Here is a 24031-nt window from a genome sequence, read left to right as displayed (position 1 = left end):
TTGCCTTTGGGACAACTGTAAAGTCAGCAGTCTTCCCCATGGTTGTGGTTGTGTGTACTGATTATGTGGTGCAGGTCTTTGGAGTTGACTAATTAGGGATCTTTTTCCTCATCTTTCCCTCAACATAGTTATGGATAAAAATCTTTGGATTCACCGTTTCTATGGTTGGCAGGATGAAATGTTTTTTTTTTCTTTTCAGGAATGAGAATTTTGACATAATAGACTTTTTAAAAATCATACATGCGTGAAATTCTGTTTCGCAGCAAAGAGGAATAAAAGTCAGTGAAGCCAGACTCAATTCAGTGAACAAAAAAGACAAAGATTCGTCTTTTATTTCCAGAGATGCATCGAGAAAAGTCGACCATTTCCATGCAAATGTTTCGTCACAACCTGAACAACAATCCTTGAGTCAGAGGTGAAAATGAGAAGCTTCAAAGACACAACAGAAATTTAAAAAAATGACCCCAAAACAAGTTTACAGCCAATTCAGTAACATGACATCAGCATGAGCCTGCACAGACAACATGTCATTTCAAAAGAACCACTGCAATCTTAAAAAAACCAAAACAGCGTTGTAAAGACTGACTCAGCAAGTTTCATCAGCTGTCGTTTCCATTGTGTCATACTGTAATTTTAAAGTGAATCCTGACCTTGCCACAAAAATATGACTTCACAGGGGTTGGGTTGTTCAGGCAGATTATTGATGTAAAAGCTTAATATTGATTTTTTTTTGTGCTGTGTCTTTTGGTCAACATGTAACCGTTTTAATTTGATATAGTACTGGTAATTTCATGTGCGTGTCTATTATCATAGTAATCAAACCATCTGAGCTTATCTTCTTTCTGGAAACAAACAACCCTCATATATGTGATAGTTTATAATATTTTCTTGCAGACTCTGCAGCAAAAGCCAACAATGTGCTCAGAAAAACATCCACTGCATAATCTCAAGAGCTTAACGGTGGCGTGGCGTGAAATACGACTACATAGCCCTTAATAACAGGATACCAGTTACGTGTTTTGATGCTTCAACAGACTCCATGCATAGAATTCTGCAACATATCACTGCACATAACAGGCATTCCCACAAAAAAGTGCACCATTTGTAAAGAAAATAAATCTCAGTTTAAGATTCCCGAAGTTGAAAACACGTAGAAGCCATAACAACACAACAAAGTCTTCTCAGTTGATTTAAACAATAAATAATTTAGCAGTAGTTTTTCTGTAAATAGCGAGCTTCATCCACTGGATAATAGGACACCACTTGCATCATCAGTGTGAGAGGAGAGTGATAGTCATTGCACAACCAAAGCTTAACGTTTCACCCGTGTAGTACACATTAACAGGCTCGTGTTCTTCACAAAAACACCCATCCTAACCCCACCACTCCTAGTGCAACTTTTAATGTAGCCCTTATCTTAAGCTTTGAAAATCAGAAAGCCACCTTCTCCAAATCGTCCTCATTCCTGATGTCCCGCTGTCTACCGAGGTATAGAGTCAAGGCAGGTGCAATACATTTCATTCACAGTCCGACCAAAGTGTGGTTAAATAAACACTATGTACAATAAGGGCTTCAACCGGCGCTAAATGAGCTGCTTTCACGTGCCATGATGAGCCAGCAGAGGCTGGTTTAGGACACGTCACACGCTCAAGGCCCAGACTGTGACAGGGAGTTTTGGCGTCCCAGGGGATTTTCTTTTTTTGGCACTTCTTGGTGAAGTTTAGGAGATGGGTGACAGGGATACAGGACACTGGCCGTTGTTGTTCATGATGTCATCCAAGTCTTCGTCCTCCAAATCCACTGTGGATGAAAGAGCACAACGTCAGTAATGTAGGCCTTTATTTAAAAACTGAACAGACATTTATAGAGCACTTGGGCTTTAAAACTTTCTGGTGTAGTTTTGGGATGATCTGGATTCTTAATGGAACAAGTTCACATAAAAGGAAAGTTGCTGATTCACAGAGCGAGGTTACTTATTTCAAGGATCGCACTTTAACATGTTACTAAGAGGAGACATCGTTCTTCTTGTATAACACAGTGTATTTCTTCCTTGTTACTTATTCTTCTCAGATGGAATTTGGCTGACGTTTTTCCTGCTCAGACAAGTTAGCAAAACACAAACGTTGACACTCTTTATCAACCAAATATTTGCCTTTATCTCTGGGTTAAGCCAACAGAAACATTTCCAGTCGTTCTTTTTCTTCTTTAGTGCAGTATAGGAGTAGTGCAGTGGTTCTCAACCTTGACCCCCTTCAGGGCAACGAAACACTAAGAGGGGGTCTCCAGACTCCCTAAAAAAAAAACCTAAGAATATTTTCAGATGGACGGAGTTGTCTCCACATGACTGTTCTTGATTGTTCATGGCTATGTTTAACCACCTTCAGGTACAGTGGGGGTCCCCGGTCTCTGGCACCTTTATTTTGGGGGTCACGGGCTGAAAAGGTTGAGAACCCTTGGTACGGTGTACAGTCAGTCTTGTCTTCCAGAACTTTCTACTCAGGATCTAGTGGGAGTCCATCCTGCTTCTACACTATGACCCCAAGCCAAACTTCCCCACAACTTAAATACTATTTGCACAGGATTAGTATGACCTGTGGAGCTCCAATAATTTCTGACTTACTATACTAGCCCTTATGTGTCAAATCAAATTTACAATCTCCTATACATACTTTTATTAGTTTTTAAATCAGAAAAAGGAGCAGAAAAAGACACATGGGCTCTAAATTAGAGAAATGCTGATTCGCGCAGGATTAGTGTTACCTGTGGACCTACAGTTGAAACCAGAAGCTTACATACCCTGTAAAGACACATCACCTGGCGTGACTCATATTTTCCTGTTTTAGGTCAGTTAGGATTGCCAAAATTATTTCTATTTGCTAAATGCCAGACTAATGAGAGAGAGAGTTTTTTATTATTTTCTTCAGAGTCAGTAGTTTGCATACATTTCATTAGTATTTGGTAGCATTGCTGTTAAACTGAATTATCAGGGTCAAACATTTTGAGTATCCTTCCAGAAGCTTCTCTCAGGAGTTTGGCCCAATCCTACTGACAGAACTGGTGTAACTGGTGTAACCGAGTCGGGTTTGTAGGTCGCCTTGCTCGCACACGCCTCTTCAGCTCTGCCAAAAAAATTTCTCTCGGATTGAGATCAGGGCTTTGTGACGGCCACTCCAAAACATTGACTTTGTTGTCCTTAAGCCATTTCATAGCTAATTTGGCGATAGGCTTTTGGGAGACCAAAACCTTTAATTTTCTGGCTGACATCTTGAGATTTTGCTGTAATATTTATACATAATGTTCTTTCCTCACGATGCCATCTATTTGGTGAAGCACACCAGTCCGTTCAGCAGCACAGCACCCCCCGACATGATGCTGCCACCCTTGTACTTCACAGTTGGGATGGTGTTCTCAGGCTTTTCCTCAAAGTGTAACGATGGTCATTCTGGCCACAAGCTCTTTAGCTTTGTTCTGGGGTTGATACACACATTTCACACCACAGGACGTTCATCTCTGAAACACAGAACGTGTCTCCTTCCTGAGCGCTGCGATAGCTGGACATTTCCATGGTGTTTATACTTGCGTACTGATGAACGTGGGGCCTTTAGGCATCTGGAAACGGTACCCAAGGATGAACCAGACTTGTGGAGGTCCACAATTCTCTTCCGGATATCTTGGCTAGATTTTCCCATGTCACACGAGGAAGCAGTGTATGAGGTGCACCTAAAAGCCACATTCACAGGTGTGCCTCCCATTAACAGGCACAATAATCTTAGTCTATGTAAACTTCTGACTATGAAGAAAGTGATAAAAAAAATCTCTCTCATTGTTCTGGGTCAGTTTATTTTCCGGCAGATCCATTTCCTGGTTGAAACCAGGCTCAAGACATGGAATAAACTCTCGTTATTCCATTTTTTTGTTTTTGACCAAAAAAAGGAAAAAATTCTGTAAAATTCAATGGATGGCTCTTGTTTCGACATGGAGGCTTTTATTTTGAAAAGCTCACCTTCCCCAATGGGTCAGGAAATAGATCTGCCGGAAAATACACCGATTGTTCTGGCATTTCGCAAATAGAAATAACTTTTATAATCCTAACTGACCTAAAACAGGAAAAGTTTATTTAGATTTGATGTCAGACATTGAGAAAAACGGTTATGTGTCTTTTAATACAGCTTACGTAAACTTCTGGTTTTGACTGTATGTGTGCGCTGAAATATGGTACATCGTTGCACTGGAATTTTTACTACACAAGTTACAGACATGGTGGATTCCCATTGGAATAAAAACACAGACATCCTGCATGATTATTACATTTTATCAGAGGTCCCTGGGTAATACTAATCCTGGGTAAATGCACGAATGGCATTCTAGGTCAATGAGAGTGCAATTTTCAAAAGAGATTTGGTTTGCGTCATACTGTGTGTCAGTTTCTCTTCTGTTTTGGGTTACCACTTACATCTACATATGCAAAGGCTAAGCCTGCCAAACTGGTGCCGGTGTAAACGTTGCTAACTGAATGTGTGCTTACACACACTGTCAGTATGTTGAACAGAGACGCGCTGATGGCATACGGAGGTCACTGCTGCTTCTAACAACGCTCTGAACACAAACCAAACCGCTCATGTTGGGGATTTTGGACAAAACCCCGTTTAGGTTTGTGGTAAAAGCTGGAAAATGAAATGTCATTACAGAGAAAATGGGAAATTTTCACATGTCAATGGCATCATTGCTCTATGACTGAGCTGTTTTGCCCACACACTTGAAGCACAACGAAACAGTGTGTTTATGCATTTTCAAGTGGACAAAGCCGTTTTTGAAATTTTGCATGTGTGGACAGAACATGCACGCATGTTTTCCAAAAAAACACCTACACTAGGCCTTCGATACAAAGTAAATGACTCTAGGGAAGTCCAGAACTATGATACTTAACTGGAATGCTTTATATCATCAACAGTTGTTTACATGGAAAACTATTCATTTATTTTAGTCATACAGGATATTACCTGCATATTTGTTTTAGGGGCTGCATAGACTAGTCAACTAGATGACTTTACTGCTGTGTGATGACTCTTTTTTTCATTTACAATTCCTAATGTGTGGCCTTTTTTTATTTATCTAAGACAGTAATACTCAACGTGTGGCTCTTTGTGATGATTTGTGGCTCTTTTATGTCTTAATTTGAAATGTTATTCTCATTTTTGCCACTTTTAGACATTTTTTTTGCCAACTTTAACTTATTTTTTGGTCACTTCCCACCCATTCTTGCCACTTTCTGCCCTTTTTCGCCATGTTCTTCCCAGTGTTTGCCCCTTTTCGACCATTTTTGCCATCTTAATTGCCACTTTCACCACTTAGACTGTGGCTCTTGCAAATGTATTTTTCAACAATTTGGCTGTTTGGTTGAGCAGGGCTGAGTAACATTGATCTAAGGTTTTTGACACTGTAGACCACAATTTAATAATAAATGTGCTTCATCACATTGGCATGTCATACCAAGAAGCATCATGGTACCAACTATCTGATTGGAAATGTGTTCAGATAGCTGGATCCACCTCTTCTTTTCTGGAGGTCCTAAAGGCGTGCCTCAAGATTCAGTCTTAGGACCTATTTTATTCTGTATTTATGTCCACAATCAGTGTGATAACTTGTAAAATGCCTAATATTATTATAAGCAGATGACACCATTATTTTTTTAGTTGTTAATAAATTTTGCAGGCCTTTATGTCTTTAATCAGCTTGAAGTGTTTTTGAGTCTCATGGTCAATACAAGTTCAAATACAAGAACATCCCATCAATTTTAATACACAAGGCTGACCTACTGAGCTAGTCTCAAAACTATCAATATCTGGGTCATCTAAGTGATATGAGCAATACTAAGATTTTAATTTCATTTTATAGGCAGCCTTAGGTCTAAATGGGTTAGATAAAGGCTAAATTAACATAAAATGAAACAATGGAAACCAAGAAGATGGGAGGTAAGGCATAATGTGTCACTCTGGATTATGATTTTCTATATATATATATATATATATATGTATAGCCTATTTGTGGTTATTTTAAACTATTCCCCTTATGTACAAACCAAGGGAGTTTCTACAAAGAAATACTGAAGTAGGCTTTCACTTTCGCAAACCGGAAGTGTTTTCATCCTGTGTTTATCTTTACCTGCAACATTTTGAACCGTAAATAGTAGAAATTTGTGGAGCAACTTTATTAAACGACGCATTTTAGCTCGTGGCCTTCATCTGGTTCATCAAGAAACAGATTTAAAACATATTCTGCAGATGTGGACGTACATATTTGCTACAAGTTAAATATGGCTCTGTATTTATCTTTTTACTATCTAGTTTGACTGATAACTGCTTGTGGTGCAAGGAAAAAATAGAAGAGACTCCATCTCTCCAAGTTCTACATGTGTGAGACGTGCAGCATTTTACTGTGTGTGAGGTGCCGCCCTAACACTGGCTGCCAGTCTGAAACAGGTTACTGCATAAGAATAATGAGGAGCGCTCTGGCTCAGTGACATTATAAACCCTGCCCATTATCTTAACTCCTTAAGCCTGGATGCAACGTCACCGTGTTTTGGATGAGCTTATTGTTTTAAGACGTACCTACAACCATATATGGGATCTACTAAATTATACATGTAGAAGGCTGTGGGATTCTACAAAGTGTTGGTTTTAGAAATTTCAGCCACCACATGGGAAAGCTGATGTTGATAACTTGAGCAGTATTTCAGTATTTTAGACATAGATAATAATTCACTTTATAACAACCCAGATTATGGCATGAATAACTAAGGCTCAGTGGAAGAGAGACATGTTTTGAAGAGGAGGAAGAGGAGGTTGATGATTATCAAAAACACTAACAAATGTTCTGTCAAAGACTGTTATTTATGACTAAAGCCAAGGGTTCAGGCTTTTGAATGTTTATTATTTTTATGCTAATGAGGCAGAAAAATCAAGATTTTAGTGAACACTGAAACCGTGCAGTTTTGCTGAAAAACCTCATGGTTTTTGGAAGTGGTTAATGAAAATATACTTTGGTTTTAAAGGTTGTGTTTTTAGGCAGCCTTAGGTCTAAATGGGCTAATCTAACATAAGGACTCCATCTGCATTACATTCAAGATTATTTTAAAGACATTTTCAATATAGACTCTGCAGGTATGAGCACTCTGTTATAGACTGTCGATGTTTATTATGTGTTTAAATTATAAATAGTTAAAAAAAACGGCAAGATCCATTTATTTATTAACAGAAATTAAACTGAGAGTCGACACACAGAACTATTAAGCTTCATAGCAAGGACAGACCTGAAAACAAGGCTCCTACACACTTATAAAAATCAAATTCTAGACTCTGCAAGACCTTTTTATACCACTTTTTGCACGGTAAATGGTTAAAAATGAAAGGCATGAAATTGCTTGGTATACCAGACCAGGGCTGAGTCTTCTGATTTAATAAACTGTATTAAAAAAATGGGCAAATGGTATGGGGCTAAATACTTTTGGGGAGTCATTAATGCCAAAATTTGACTAATTCTGGTACATTTAGTTCCTCTATTTCATTAGCATGTTGTATGGTTTTATTTTTGCAGGTGTGCTGAGCTGATTCCCATCAGTTCAATTATTAAAACTACTTTTAGTCAGGAAAAAAACTTGTCAAAATAAGGGTGGGATGCACCGATTTTATTAGAGGGCAACCTGGTGGCCCAGATGTTAGAGAGCTGGACAAGTGTAAAGATTTTGTTTTTTAAATCAGAGTGAGTCAGATAAAATAAGAGAGGGGGTCCTCCCCTAGGAAATTTACATCCCGCTCTGAATTCCCTGAATTAGAGAGAATATTTATGCAGCAATTTGTGGAGGAAGTTGATTAAAGTCATACAAGGGTTGAAAATAAAACTGGATAAGGACATGTCAACATCAAAGTGCCTTCTAAACTATAAAACCTCTCACTGGTTAAAATCAGATTTTTAAGACTTTTTTATGCCCTTAAATTGTCAGTGTACAGTTTAAAACAATTTAAGACTTTACAAGGATTTCTATGAACCCTGTGAAAATGAGCAATGGCTGTTTATGTTTTAAAATTATGTTTGTATATATGTTAACTTGTTTTATCAGCTTAATCCAGTCATACTCAAAGCATGGCTCTTTAGTGAGGATCTGTGGCTCTTTTATGTCTAAATTTGAAGTATGATTCCCCCGGAAAACCATTAAAAAGGGAAACTCTGACCTCAGAATAATCCATTGCAACTTGTTTCCCACACTTATAGCAGGCTTTAATTGTTAAATTTAATCAACCTTTATTTTTTGTCTGTATATTTTCATTGCCCTTTTTGTTGCCCATTTAAGGTGCCTCTTGCCATTACATATCACTTTTACTCATTTCCCCCCACCACATTTTTGCTGCTTTTTGCCAAATTTCCCCCCACCTTTTTTGGTTTTTGCCAATTTCAGTCACTTTTCACTCATTTTACCCCAACTTTTTAATGCTTTTTGCCAGTTTAATCACTTTTCTCCACATTTTGTTGTCACTTTTCACTCAGTTTTTGCCATTTCGCTCTATTTTACCCCTGTTCGCCCATTTTTTGCCAATTTCTTTGCAGCTTTTTTTCACCTATTTTGCCAGCTTTAACTTATTTTATAGCCACTTTCACCCACTTTTCACCACTTAGACTGTGGCCCTTACTAAGGTAATTTTCAACAATTAAGCTCTTTGGTTGAGCAGGGTGGAGTAACACTGGCTTAACATATAAAGTTTGAGGTTGTCTGTGTAGATGTTATTTTATCAGCGTCCATTGAACTGTGTAGAAAGCTCTGCAAGGAAAGTATTGACAAACCCCAGTCACTCACCTTTCTTGGTGCGACCAATCTGGCCCAGCTTTGGAGCTCTCTGTCCGAGTCTCTGCGGGTTGGCCCCCCCACCGTGTCCGTTGACCTGCGGGTGTCCCGGGTTGAACTGCCCGCCCGGGCCGGGCTGCCGCGGAGGCCCGTTCGGAGGGATGAGCTCTGGGATCCCTGAAGCTCCGTACATCTCTACTGATGGTGCGGTTCTCCTGTCCGGCCGCTAGGTGTCAGCACTGCACAAGCTTTGCGTCGTGTGGAAAAGCCTCTCACTTCCGCAATGGCATTGAACAATGAATGTATGAACAACAGACGACAAAATGCTGGAGAGAGCAGGGAGAAAGTCCTCGCTACCTGTGAGAGAAGTAAATACGTTTGTTAAAAATAACTCTAAACACGCCAAAGAGCGGCCAACGTCAACGCTAGTACGTACCAACACTTCTCTACTGTTTCTACCAACATAAACGATGATTCCTCTGTTTTTTCCAGCTAACAGGTGAACTAAATGCCTTTCCTGGCCATTACAGCAGTTTAACAGCCCTATAACGTGTTTCACTTCAGACCCAGCCGCTACAACAAACTGCCCTTCCGCTCCTAAGATCAACAACTCCGCAGTGTTTGTGTAACCGTTTCAAATACAGTTAAATATAAGAAGTGTTACCTCACCTCTTCCTTGACGAGGCCGCAGTGTCGCTGATTCCGGTAAAAGCGGCTTCTGAGAGCGGTGTTGTTGTTTATCAGCCCTCTCTCTCTCCCTCTCTTGGCACAGCACAAAGGAAGCGTCGATTTAAAGGGGCCTCTCGTCGGTTTCACAGCCTCGGGGATTTCCTCCTCTTGTGTCTTGACTCATAGCGGCAGGTGGACGTCACCGTGCGGTTGATATCAGCGACAGTGCTGACACTCCGGATTAAACAGCGGAGGTGTGCCAAAGTTTCGAGGCTGCACTGCGTAGTTACGCACCTCCAGTAATGAGAGAGTGACTCAGGCGCCAGCCAATGGCAGCCAGGGCTGAATAATCCCCACACATAACACATGTATGACAGAGGCTGCAGGTCACGTCAGTTATGTAGTCCGAGTAAGAGTGATACAGAGAAGAAAGAGGGCCTGATATTAAGAAAACAATTAACCTTTTACCTCAAGAAGAATCTATTTTTATTCCCTTACTTCGTCACTTTACATCAGTCAGAAAATAAAACTCCTTATATGCCATTTATAAACGAAATTATGAGAGATAGACGTCATGATAAAGAAAAAAGTCAAAATTCTGAGATTGGAAGTCACAATTGTGCTATAAAAATCAGAATTACGAGAAAGTCATAAATATGTCATAAATATGGATTAGTTAGTCATAATTACAAGGTTTTAAAATATGGAGATAGTGGGTCATAATTATGAGCTTCTACTAAATACAAATGAGATAAAAAGTCCAAATGATGAAATAGGAAGTCAAAATTATGCTATAAAAATCAGAAAATGTAGATATAGTGGGTCATAATCCCGAGTTTAAATGTCAAAATCATGAGACAGACTTAATAATGAGGCAAATAGAAGTTCTCAAGTTGTTACTGTAAGATAAAATAGAAATAAAGTCCAATATGAGATGATTAGATAACGAGGAGATTATTAAGTCAAAATTAACAGATCAAAAAGTCAAAATTATGAGATAGGAAGTCAAAACCATAAGATAGTTAGCCGTAATTATAAGATTAAAAAAAAATCCAAATTATGAAAAAAAGTTAAGAATATGAGATACACAAATATAGTCAAAACTATGAGATAGGGAGTGAAAATTTTGCGGTAAAAAGCAGAAAATGTTGATAGCTGGTCATAATCATGAGATCAGACGTCAAAATCATGAGACAGCTATTTAATGAGACATAAGTTATAATTGTAATTAAAAACAATCATAATCATGAGATAAAAGTCAGACTATGAGATAAGATAATTGTGAGATAAAAGGTCAAAATCATGGGATAAAAAATCAAAACCACAAGGCAGTTAGCCATAATTATAAGATAAAATATCAAAAGTATGAAACAAAAAGTTATAAATATGAGATACGTAAATAGTCAAAATTATGAGATAGTCAAAATTACGTGATAAAAATCAGAAAATGTAGATAGTGGGTCAAAATCACAAGTTTGAACATCAAAATCAGTAGACTCATAATAATTAGACAAAAAGAACATAGAAAGTTATAATTGTGAGATAAAAGCAATCATCATTGTGAGAAATAAAGTCAGATTATGAGATGATAAGATCACAATGACATAAAAAGTCAAAATAAAGGGATTAAGAAGTCAAAATTATAAGATTGGAATTTGAAAAAAAACACAAGACAATTACAAGGAAAGAAAAAAATCAAAATTTTGAAATAAAAAGTTTAAATATGATACATAAATTTAGTCAAAATTATGAGACAGGGAGGGAAAATTTAGCGTTAAAAATCAGAAATGTTGGTAGTTGGTCATAATCATGAGATCAGACGTCAAAATCATGTGACAGCCATTATAATGAGACAAAAGTTATAATTGTAATTAAAAACAATAATAATCATGAGATAAAAATGTCAAAACCACAAGGCAGTTAGCCATAAAAATGAGATAAAAATGAGATAATAAGTTGTGAATTTGTGATTTAAAAAACTGATAAAATGTCGAAATCGTGAAATTCAAAATCATAATGATGGTAAAAAAAAAAAAAAAGTCATTTATAAGATAAGACAAATCAGAGACAGTAAGCCATAATTATATGAAAGTTCTTCTTTTTGACAAAAATCAAATAATCAGATAGACAAAACTATGAGATGAAAAGTCAAAATTATGAGAAAAACTGAAATTATGAAATAATAATTTAAAACCATTGGACAATGAGCCATAATTATAGGAAAAAACTCAAAATTGTTAGATGAAAAAGCTGTAGATAAAAAAAAGTCATTATGCTTTAATAAAAAGTCAAAATTGTGAGATTAAAAATCATAATTATGATTTATAATAATATGAATCATTCTTATTTGATTAAAAGTCAAATGACAGGATAGTTAGACAAAACTTTGGGATTAAAAATCTAATAATTTTTTGAAAAAAATGAAATTATAAAAATAAAAATATAAAAAATATATAAAACCATAAGACAATGAGCCATGATTTTAAGATAAAAGTCAATTTTTTTTATTGGAAAGATAAAAATATGAGATAAAAAAAAGTCTTTATGCTTCAACAAAAAGTCAAAACTGTGAGATTAAAGGATGCACACTACAGATCACTGGGAGAAGTCGAGTCTCCTCTGAGAGCTCAGCAGTAAGGCACAGACACATCTAATGGTGTTTCACTGTTGAAGCTGAAGTAGAAGAAGTCTCAGTGGAGAACTTTCAAGGTGCAGTAAGAGGACTTAACCATCTTTTCATTCTTCAGAAGACAGAAGAGCTACAGATTTAATCCCAAACCATTTTTTTCTTCATAAATAAAGGGGACCCACAGTCTGATAATGATTTTTAGCTAATGTTCTGATACTCTACATAGCTTCTTCACGCTCAGGCTCACCTGTAACACCTCTGCTCCTGTCACACTCCAGCCTCTGCTGCTCTGCCCCCTCTTCCTCATGATAGCTGTAGATTCAACAGTGTCAGACCGTCTTCTCTAGGGACTGCAGAGTCTTTGACACTTTTGCAGCTATTATTTTTTTAAATTTGGTGTTTATTTACAGTCGTTTCAGTGTGTACGTTTTGTTTTCTCTGAATGCTTTCACTTTCAAGCAGCAGCTGAGTGTGGATGGGGGGGTGGGGGGTGTAGGGGGGGTGTCAGACCAGTCAAAAGTTAATATAAACTCCTGGTAAGTCAGTTCATAACTTCAGTCTTATCTGGCATGACCTCAAAGCTCAACCTGCAAGTCAAAAGTCTCTGTCCTGCATCCATTTCTGCACTACATCACAATGGTGCTGCTTCCTGATCTGGCAAACTACGGGATGGGTCAAGGGTCACACAGAACGCGCATGTGTTAATCGTGCAACAAAAAATTAGTGCCGTTAAAGGTAATTTAAGTTAACTCAATATTAACACGTTAACTTTGACGGCCCTAATAAAAATATATCATGAGAACCTAAAGAAAGGCTTGTCAAAGTCCTGCTGAGTCATTTTGGGTTCTGTATTGTTCTGAACCTGTGTTGTATAACCAGGTTTTGAGTTTCAGTGTTTCTCATACAAAGGTAAACAGGCCGTATCAAGTTAAGGATTTTCCAGAAAGGAATGGTTTTTATCACATGTGGTTCATTTGCTCTGAATAAGAGTGAGAAAAAAACCTTTAACTCGGCTCATTTTCTCTGTGTACCTGTTTGTGAGACTGAATGTGTTATCTACAGGTCCATCACATTCTACTGAAGAATCCATGCACAGTTGAGGGATAAAAATCCCCTTCAGGACTTGCCATGACTGATCTGCCCTGCCGATCAAACTGGCAGACCCACATGGATGTTGGTATATAACTGCGTTTGTCTCCCTTGTTGAACACTTTGTTGTGAGCAGACTTTTTCACCATGTCCAGGATCATGTTTGCTACTCTCCTGCTGCTCATTCTGGTGGAAATCTTCTATGAAAGCACAGGTAAAGACCTAATAAGTTATATTTTATGTGTGAAGATATCCGGACTGTTATTCAGCACTACTGGGTGATGGATGATGTATTTCTGTTCTGCATTAATGACCTCTTCCCTTTTGTCTTTTTCCACTGTACACAGCGTCACACACTGAACTGAATGTGTCCAAAGTTCACATCCGTAAGTGTGGGTGCAGAGGTCAGTGTCCGCTGTTTCCTGAATTTGGTTAAAAATTGGAGAAAATCAGCCTTATGGTGGAAAAAGTGTTATGAAACAGTCTTCTATTCACACAGGATGATTGTTTAGATCAGCGATACTCAACGCGTGGCTTTTGTGAGGATTTGTGGCTCTTTTATGTCTAAATTTGAAATATTTTTCCCCTGGAAAACCATTAAAAAGGAAACTTTGAACTCAGAATTATCCATTGCAATTTGTTTCTCACACTTATACAGCAGGCTTTAATTGTCAACCTTTATTTTTTGTCTGTACATTTCCAAAGCCCTGATTTTAATTTTTTTCCCTTTGTTTTACCCTTTTTTTCACTTGAATCCCATTTTAGCTCTTTTCCCCAGTTTTTGCCTCATATTCTGCTTTTTGCACAATGCAATTTTCCCTTTTTCGCCACTTGTGCCCATTTTTTTGCCATTTCATGTCACCTTTTCCCAGTTTCCCATCCTTTTTTCTACTTTTTGCCAATTTTAGTAATTTTTCACACGTTTTCCCACACCTTTTTGCTACTTTTTGGCAATTTTAGTAATTTTTCACACATTTTCCCCCACCTTTTTGCTGCTTTTTTCCCATTTTAGTTTTTTTTTCACTCATTTTCCCCTGCTGTTTTGCTGCTTTTTGCCAAATTTTGTCACTTTTCACTCATTTCCCCCACCTTTTTGCTCATTTTTGCCAATTTTAGTTATTTTTTACTAATTTTCCCCCACCTTTTTGCCAATTTTAGCAATTTTTCACTCATTTTCTCCCACCTTTTTGCTGCTTTTTGCCAAACTTTAGGTTTTTTTCTCTCATTTTCCCCACCTTTTTGCTGCTTTTTGCCAATTTTAGTCACTTTCTCTCCTTTTTTTGCCAAGTTTTTGCCACTACTTTTCCATTATTGCCATTTTTTGTCACATCTCACTCATTTCTGCCACTTTCTCTCCACAATGTTTTGTCACTTTTCACCAAGTTTTTGTCATTTTCTGCCTATTTTACCCCTGTTCATCCATTTTTGGCCACATTTTTGCAGCTTTTTCCCCTGTTTTGCCAATTTTAACTTATTTTTATTGCCACTTTCGCCCACATTTCACCACTTAGATTGTGGCTCTTGCAAAGGTATTTTTCAAGAGTTTGGCTCTTTGATTGAGCAGGGTTGAGTAACACTGTATGCCAGTAAATCCAACTTAAATGTCTGTAAACTGGTAATAATGACAGTTTCTAATAGATCTATAATTCAATGGACTCTGCTCTCTTTATAGTTCTTCCGGATGGGAAAATATGGTGTCGCTCCCCTCTGTTTGGTGTGAAATATGTAAAGATTCAAGATCTGGTTGAATGCTTCTGCAGGAAAACAAACCACCATAGTGAGTAAACTGGCACTATACTCTGACTGTGTGGGTGATATTTTCTATCAGTATTATGTGAAAGAGGCGTAATATGATGCCGTTTTTGTTCTTTTGCAGAGTTTCCAGAGTTTCAAGCAGCCTGCAAATCCTCATTTATAAGCACCCCGCTTTAAACAAAGCTAATAAACAGCTGATTTCATGATGCCCTGCACAGAATATGTGGTTGAATCCTGACTTTGCTGCTCTGTGAGATCACTATGGCAACCTGTCAAACCTATAGGCTGTCAAATTGCATTTAAACTCACTAAAACAACATTAAGACATCTAAAATTTTTATAAATAAAGAGATATTTTCTTTGTAATAAAGAGAGTTGTTGTCTTTTATGTCAGCCTTCTTAATGGATAGATAGCAAAGAAGATTCTTGGTATCCACACCACCACTATGGAGTGGACTTTGTACATATTTGTACTTTTGTTTCTTTTTAAATTGAATTATTTTCTTTCTTTCTTTCTTTCTTTTTTAACCATAATCTAGAGTTGCTACTTTTTTCTGCTACTATTTTTGATCATAAACTGCTTTGGCAATGAAACCAACTGATGCCAATAGAGCTATTTGAATTGAACTTAAATGAGGGGCCTTGGATGGCCTCAGTTTAAGGCGCTCCCCGTGTGGCCTAGGTTCAAATCCTGCCTCTGGCTCTTTCCCGCACGTCTCTCTTGTCCCTGTTTCTGACTCTATCCACTGTCCTCCTCTGTCAATAAAAGCCCAAAATAAACCTTAAAAAAGAAATTAGGTAGCTAGATGATAGATTGCTTTCCCTTAAGCCTGACTATTCTCCCAGTCCCTGCTGCTGAAAAACACCCCCACAGCATGATGCTGCCACCACCTTGCTTCGCTGTTCACAGTTCAATCTTGGTTTCATCTCCTTCAGATTTTTTTTTTGCAAACTCAGGCTTTCATGTGTTTTACCCTGAGGAGCGGCTTCTCTGCCATAAAGCCTGTATGGATGAAGGACTCAGTCAGAGTGACCACCAGGTTCTTGGTCACCTCTCTTACTAAGCCCCTCTCGACTGATCACTCAGTTTAGCCAACCAGCTCTTGAAGGAGTCTTGGTTGTCCCAAACATCTTCCATTTGTGAATTATGGAGGCCCCTGTGCTCTTGGGAACCTTTTTTATAGCCTTCCTCAGATCTGTGTCTTAGAACAGGGCTATCCAATTACAAATTCAACTGCGCCATATTTTACATTCAAGAAATGTAGCTGAGCCAGACATGTTCGGCGCCCAGTAAGCAGCTGGTAATATCAAATTTCAAACCAATACAGATCAATTTGATGACTTTTTATTCATAGTCTCCATTTTAAATTTAGCAACATGACAAAAGCACATGAAAAAGTGTATAAAAAACACAAAAACCAAGCTGTAGTTGAACATAACCTGAGGTAGTAGAGATGTTTTTCACTTGAATAAAAATAAAATAAATAGAATGAAAAAATAAAATGAAACTCTGCAAATAGTAATTTTGGTCACATCTTACCCAGGCATACCTTAAACTAAAACTTAAACTAACACTTGGTTCTAGTCACATCTGAACTTGGCCCATTTCAATCAAGTTAATCAGATCACTACGATGTGATTAATCATGATTTATCACAGCATGTTTTAAAATTGCTTAAGTATATTTTTATGTTTTTAGATTTTTAAAGGTTGTTATTTTCAAGTGTTTTATCTTTCATTTTTTATTCTATTTACAGCACATTGAAAGTGCTGATCTGAGTCCTTATCAATACCACTATCGATACTTTCTATAGTTTGGTGGAAAGGCAAAATAAGGGCAAATATTTAAACTACAAGTGGTTTTAGCTGAGTAGTGCAGTGATTCAGTCTGTCACATCTGCTGTATACTCCTCAAATATAAACACATATTCCTGGAGTAAATAAAATACAGAAGTTTAGTGAACTGACACAAGAAGAGGAGGAGCGGGAATTACATATTTTACTAGGCCTGTCAATATAAACGCATTAACGCTCATGATCAATCCAGGAAGCTTAACTCGTTAAAAAAATCATAACACAATTTAATCATATGACTAAGTTTGACCACAACTTCCTCCCTTAGTCCTCCTGCGCGGATGTTTACGTCCCTGGGGTGAAAAGGTTAAAGGCGGGTCAAACGCAGCCAGCAGTGATGAGTAAGGAGACAGACCCAGGTCTGCTTCACGGCACATTTAGATTTAAAAAGCTGCCCAAAGGAAGTCTGGATGAAACAAAAGTTGTGTGTACAGACTGATGATGAACTGTCTTTACACCAAAGCACAACGAGTCTGAAGCACCACCTCCAGGCAAAACGCATCTTTGCTATTGTTAGCAAAGATGCTGACAACAACATGGGATCAAGCCATGATAGCTAATGTTGCTAATGTTAGCAAAGATGCTAACAACAACACAGGATCAAGCCATGATAGCTAATGTTGCTAATGTTAGCAAAGACGCTAACAACAACACAGGATCAAGCCATGATAGCTAATGTTGCTAATGTTAGCAAAGACGCTAACAACAACACAGGATCAAGCCATGATAGCTAATGTTGCTAATGTTAGCAAAGACGCTAACAACAACACAGGATCAAGCCATGATAGCTAATGTTGCTAATGTTAGCAATGATGCTAACAACAACATGGGCTCAAGCCATGATAGCTAATGTTGCTAATGTTAGCAAAGATGCTAACAACAACACAGGATCAAGCCATGATAGCTAATGTTGCTATTTTTAGCAAAGATGATGACAACAACACAGGATCAAGCCATGATAGCTAATGTTGCTAATGTTAGCAAAGATGTTAACAACAACATGGGATCAAGCCATGATAGCTAATATTGCTATTGTTAGCAAAGTCGCTAACAACAACACAGGATCAAGCCATGATAGCTAATGTTGCTAATGTTAGCAAAGTCGCTAACAACAACACGGGATCAAGCCATGATAGCTAATGTTGCTATTGTTAGCAAAGATATTGACAACAACATGGGATCAAGCCATGATAGCTAATGTTGCTAATGTTAGCAAAGATGTTAACAACAACATGGGATCAAGCCATGATAGCTAATATTGCTATTGTTAGCAAAGTCGCTAACAACAACACAGGATCAAGCCATGATAGCTAATGTTGCTAATGTTAGCAAAGTCGCTAACAACAACACGGGATCAAGCCATGATAGCTAATGTTGCTATTGTTAGCAAAGATGCTGACAACAACATGGGATCAAGCAATAACCTCAAGCTACACCAGCACATCCAGCAGACTTGGATTTTTCCCCAAAACGACATCTAAGCTAACTAATGCGATCACTAACGGGTCGCCAGAGACCGCAGACCATTGACGTCCTTGAAGACAAGGGGCTTCAAGACGTTACCCGGGTTGCCTCGGATGACCCGTACCACTGAACACCTACGAGAACTACTGTCACAAGAATCCGTGAACTGAATGACAGCTAAAACGGCAACTAAAGTGGAGCAGCCGGCCCGAGCTACATTTATTACAAAGTCCTGTTCATAAAGTTAAAATAATGATAATAAAAAATAATAGAAAATAATAATGAAAATAAACACTTGATAATAAGAACGTTTAAAGATCTAAAAATTACTAAAACTAAAGAAATGATGTGATGAATCATGATTAATCGCAGCCCAGTGACGTGATTAACTTGATTATTTTTTTAATCAATTAACAGCACTAATTCTAACTGATTATTAGTTCTTTAGTTCCAGTATTTGATGAACTTAATTCAGTCTCAGGATAAAGCTGCAAGGCTGTGTTTGATGCTTCCTGCAAAACTTTTGTCTAAATGCATGAAACTCAGTGACCGCAGTCGGTATGTTACCATGACAACATTTGGTGGTTTTACTCTGCTGAACTGAAAACATCCCCAGTTTCAACTTCAAAAATCTGTTTCCCCAAGTGTTGAAATATTTCCTAAAATATTTCTTTGCGAAACGGTTGTGACAGCAATTACCACAAATGTTGGGACATGGCAGTTTCAAGCTCATGTTTATTATTAGCCACAGGAACAGCAGTTAGCCAAGCTTTTAATTTGAAAAATAAAGACAAAATGTTTTAGTTTCAGATCTTCAGTATGAGCATGCCCGGTCAAAATTTAATGAACTGGATTAGTTGCATGTATTCTAGAGGGTATGGTAGCTCAGACCAATCCTGAATGAGACCTTTGCCAATCATTGCTATCATCTTCTCCATCAGCAGCAGCCCTCATGGAAGGAGAGGCAGAACCCTTGTGAAAGGGGCCCTCCACTTGGAAAGTCTTGTTGTTTGGCCCTTATCAGGACTATGAGTCAACAGATATCAGAGAAGAGGGGCTATCATGCTCACTGTCCCAGGTAAAAAAGATTTCACGATAGCACTAAGATGTGGCACAAGTTCCAGTGGTGAGACTAGGGGAAACCTTTCCCTGGGTTTATGAAGACATGCTGTGATTTCTTTCACCTGAATGCTGTAAACCTGGAAAGTCCAGGGTTCAGCTTTCCTTCTTTATTCTGGATTTCTCATGCACAGATTAATTAAAAAAAGAGGAATTATCAGGTGAATGCAGTTCTCTGATGCCCTGTTGATGGCAGAGGAGACTGGTTAGACCGATTCAAATGGATAGGAAGTTGATGGTCAATGAAAAATAAAACTCCAGATTAAAATAAAAAATCCATCCCTTGTTCTAACCTTTACCGGATCATCGTGACCACATCTACAGGTCTAAATGCGTTGGTTGCTGCCATGTGGCTGGTTGATATGTGCATGAATAAGCTGTTGTATTCATGTACCTAATAAAGTGGCACTTCAGTCTAACACTGGAAGCTCCTAACAAGGCTGACTGAAACGATATGTAGACAACATCTTATCAGCCACAGAGATCTCAGAGTAAAGCGTCAAAATACGGCAGCTCAGCAGAGTGTCGTGTTTATCTGACAGCTTCATATTTACACCAAAACACTGCACCCATGCACCCATGAGAGAGAGTGTGCAAACAGAAAGAGAGGAAACAGTCAAACACCCTACATAACAACTCTGTGTCCAGCACTTGGAAGTCTTGGGATTTCAAAAGCTGAACTTTAGCAGGTAAGTCGTGTATTTTTCATCAAAGAAGGCCGGGTTAGATATTTTCAGTCATACTTTGACTCTACCTAGAAAGGTGATGTGAATCTTTCCACAGGCTCTGGCTCTGAGCCATGCCTGAAGCACGAAGAGAAAGCTCTGGTAGTTTCTCTCAGAAGGAGAGAGCTAAAGAATAACTCAGGTCCGGAGACAGCCCTGTTTAATCTGCAGTGAGTGGGGGGTGTGGACCTTTGTTCTAACCAGCAGCTCACTGGTTTGTTGAGCTTTTCTTTATTCAGAGATAATGGTGTGCTGTGGAGGTGGGTTACATGCTTTTAGACTAGAAATACAGGCCACTGATACAGTATTTACTGCTTTGAAGCCTCTTCATTGTGAGAGGTATGGTACAATACCATACAGTATAATAAAACACAACTCAGTTAGATATAGTTCATTATATTATTTAAAATGATTCAATGCAGTTTTTGAAATTTTATACAATTATATGACAGAAGAACAGACAATAGGATACAACAATGATACCATGATATGATACGATACAAAAGGATACATTAATAGATGGTAAATAGTCTTCTCTATAGTTCAAGGTTAAATGATACTGCATGGTTTGGTGTGATGCTATACAACAGGGCTCATCAAGTACCAAATACACAAGGGCCAGATTTAGTTTCAATAGAAACTCTGGGGGCCAGACTTTCAAATACACAAAAATGAATAAAATATTTTGGTCTGATTGAAGTATTATTGTAGTAGTATTTGTTTTTTTCTTTCAAAACGCAGGACATATTTAGACATTACCAGTGAATCTATCCTTATTATCTATAACGCAGCAGGACACAAGGAGACAAACTTGACAACAGAACTGGCAGCCCCCCCACAACTGTGATTTAGTACTAGTATTAACTCATTTTAGACACTTTTAACCCTTTGAACTATTTTCCTGCATGTTTTATCCCCTTTGTGCCACTCTTTGATCCATTTTTGCCCCATTTTCCTCTATTTTTGCCACTATTTAATCCCTTTTCATTACTTTTTAAAAACATTTTTTGCAACTTTAAAACCAACTTTTGCCACTTTTAACCCAGTTTTGATACTTTTTGCCTCTTTACCCACATTTTTGCCATTCTTTAACCCATTTAAACCACTTTTCCTGCATGTTTTATCCCCTTTGTGCCACTCTTTGATCCTTTTTTGCCACTTTTCTTCTATTTTTTGCCACTATTTAATCCCTTTTTACTTTTTAATGATAATAATAATGATAATAATGATAATACATTTTATTCATAAAGTGCTTTTCATAAAACTCAAAGACACTGTACAATGCAGAAAAACAATACAGACACTTATAAATGAACATTAAAGTAGATAAAGCCGACAAAAACAAACACAAATGACAGAACATCACAATCACACTGTATGCATTATTTTTTGTCATTTGTAACTCATTTTTGATACTTTTTGCCCTTTTTTTCCCCTTATTTTACTAATTTCTGCCACATTTTAACCTCTTTTCACAACTTTTTCTGCCAATTTTTGTCCCCTTGTGCCACTCCACAACCCATTTTGCCACGTATCACCCATTTTTGCTACTTTCTAACCCCTTTCCACCACTTTATCTGGTCAACTGTGCAACACCTGCCAACCTTACCCCTTTTTTAAATATCTAATATTTCTGACCCCTTTAAACCACTTTTCCTGCATGTTTTATCCCCTTTGCCACTCCTATCCATTTTTGCCACTTTTTAACCTCTTTCCATTACATTTTTTCAACAATAGTTGCAACTCTTAGCCAATTTTTCCCACTTTTTAAATTTAAAATAACATACTACATAATGCAAAAAAAATTAACATGATACCAAGGTTATAATGGTTTTGGATCTTTCATTAATTTTTATTTTTATTTCGTTTTACTTTCCATGTTCAGTTTTAGTTTTTAGTACATTTTATCTTCTGGTTGGCTAGTTTAGTTTAGTTTTAATTTCGCAAAATTGCTTTGTTTTGGTTTAGTTTTAATTAGTTGTAGTTTTTTTTTTTTCAGATACCAGGGCTGAGTGAGCATCATACATATTCAAAAACATATTCAAACAGGCTACCCTTCACCTATCATTTTATTTTTTTGAAGACAATGCTTGAATACAACTCCAGACATAAAACTACCACCATGTGAAGTCTAAACCAATCAAATCAGGCCATTTTACTCCCCAGTATGGTTGTGTCAAAGAGTAAAACTAAGGATATTTTGTCTCTATTTTTATTTCATTTTAGTTTGTTTTATTAGCCCAGTACACAGTTTATATTTTTTAACTTAGTTTTTATTTAGTTTTAGTTAACTAGTGTCATTTCTGAATTTTAGTTTTAGCTGTTTATTGGTTTTAGTGAACAATAATAACCTTGCATGATACGATTGGATACAATATAATAAAGTAAAAAAATATTATATGGTGCTTTACTATAATACAATCTAATGTTGTACAATAAGAACCAATATGATACAATTTAATATGGCATGATGAAAAAAATTACATTTCAAGAAAATATAATATAAATGACATTATACAACCCTACATGATTTAATATGATACAATACAATGTGTTACATTATGACATGACATAATACACCAGATGATACAATAAAATAATACCTGACATGTTAGAATACAATATAATGTAAGTTTATATATTACAATAATACATTAATCAATATGACGTAATACAATATATTACCATATGATACAATATGATATGATGCAATATTATGCCTTACATTACTTCCTGTTTCCTTTAGATATAATATGACATATGATACCAGACAAAACAAATCAAAAAGATATTGTATAAAAAAATACAAAATGATATTATACAGCAAGGGACGATTCATTTGGATGACATGATAGGATATGATCCAGAATTGCTCACAATGCAATTTTATATTTAATACAGTATTCTATGATGCAGTTTAGTATGATATGATACTATTCACTACAATATGATACAATATGATGATTCTGTAACTCAGGGGTTCTCAACCTTTTCAGCCAGCAACCCCTAAAATAAAGGTGCCAGAGACCAGGGACCCCCACTGTACCTGAAGTTGGCTGAACACAGACACGCACATTTAAGAATAGTCATGTGCAGATAAGGCCGTCCATAAGGGGAGAAAAGGGAGAGCTTTCTGGGGCCCAGCCAAACGGGGGGCCAGCAAAATCATGATCCATTGTAAAGTTAAAGTGTGGTATTTTAAACTAAACCTGAATAATAACCACTCTTATCAAAGAAACAATTTTTAATTCATTTGTGTTGTAAGTAGCCCTCTTTTAAAAATCCAATTAAAATACATTAAAAATAGCTAAAATGTGTTAATAATGGCAAAAAAAAAAAATGGTGGGAAAGGTGGAGAAAATTGATTTTAAACGTAGCAGAAATGGGCAAAATAACCCAAAAAATAGCAAACATGGGTTAAAGTGGCAAAAATGGGCATATCAAATGATAAAAGGGGATCCAAAAGTGGCTGAAATGACCTTGAAGTGGCAAAAATAGGTCGAAATTTTGTGAAATGAGATGAAAATTGATGTTAACAGGCCAAAAGAGGTTAGCTCAGGCAGAAAAAGTCAGAAACTGGCAAAAATGGGCATATCAAATCGTGAAATGTAGGTTAATACTGTCAATAATATATCAACAGAGCCAACAATAGGTAAGGAAAGGAAAGGGTTTAAAACTGACAAAAAAATGGGTTTTAAGCTGCAAAACTGTGTTAAAATTGATTAACTTGGTGGGAAAAAGTGATGAAAATGGGTTAAAACTTGGCAAAACTGGTGTAAGTGGCAACATGTAATTCAAAAAATGTTCTTAATTTCTTAAGGCATCTGGAGACCCCCGCTCATAATATCAAACTTCCTCCCTTTTCTATAAGAACAGACTTCTCTCTCAGCT

General features: G+C 37.2%; 1 protein-coding gene across 2 annotated transcripts; it reads right to left on the bottom strand.

Moving 5' to 3' along the window:
• Window positions 1-298: 298 nt before the first annotated feature.
• si:dkey-112a7.4 lies at window positions 299-9770 on the bottom strand. 2 transcript variants are annotated; one of them, XM_041780202.1, is made up of 3 exons: window positions 9501-9770; window positions 8849-9193; window positions 299-1800 (listed from the first exon to the last, which is right to left on the bottom strand). In XM_041780202.1, exons 2-3 carry the CDS (start codon window positions 9027-9029, stop codon window positions 1721-1723), a joined length of 261 nt encoding a protein of 86 aa, XP_041636136.1. In that variant the 5' UTR covers window positions 9030-9193; window positions 9501-9770; the 3' UTR covers window positions 299-1720. The 2 variants fall into 2 exon arrangements, with proteins under 2 accessions (XP_041636136.1, XP_041636135.1); XM_041780201.1 differs by having other exon boundaries at window positions 9506-9770.
• Window positions 9771-24031: the final 14261 nt, after the last annotated feature.

This window comes from Cheilinus undulatus, linkage group 22, assembly GCF_018320785.1.
Source record: "Cheilinus undulatus linkage group 22, ASM1832078v1, whole genome shotgun sequence".
NCBI lineage: Eukaryota > Metazoa > Chordata > Actinopteri > Labriformes > Labridae > Cheilinus > Cheilinus undulatus.
Note: the sequence above shows the minus strand (reverse complement) of the source record. Positions and strands in the feature narration are given on the sequence as shown.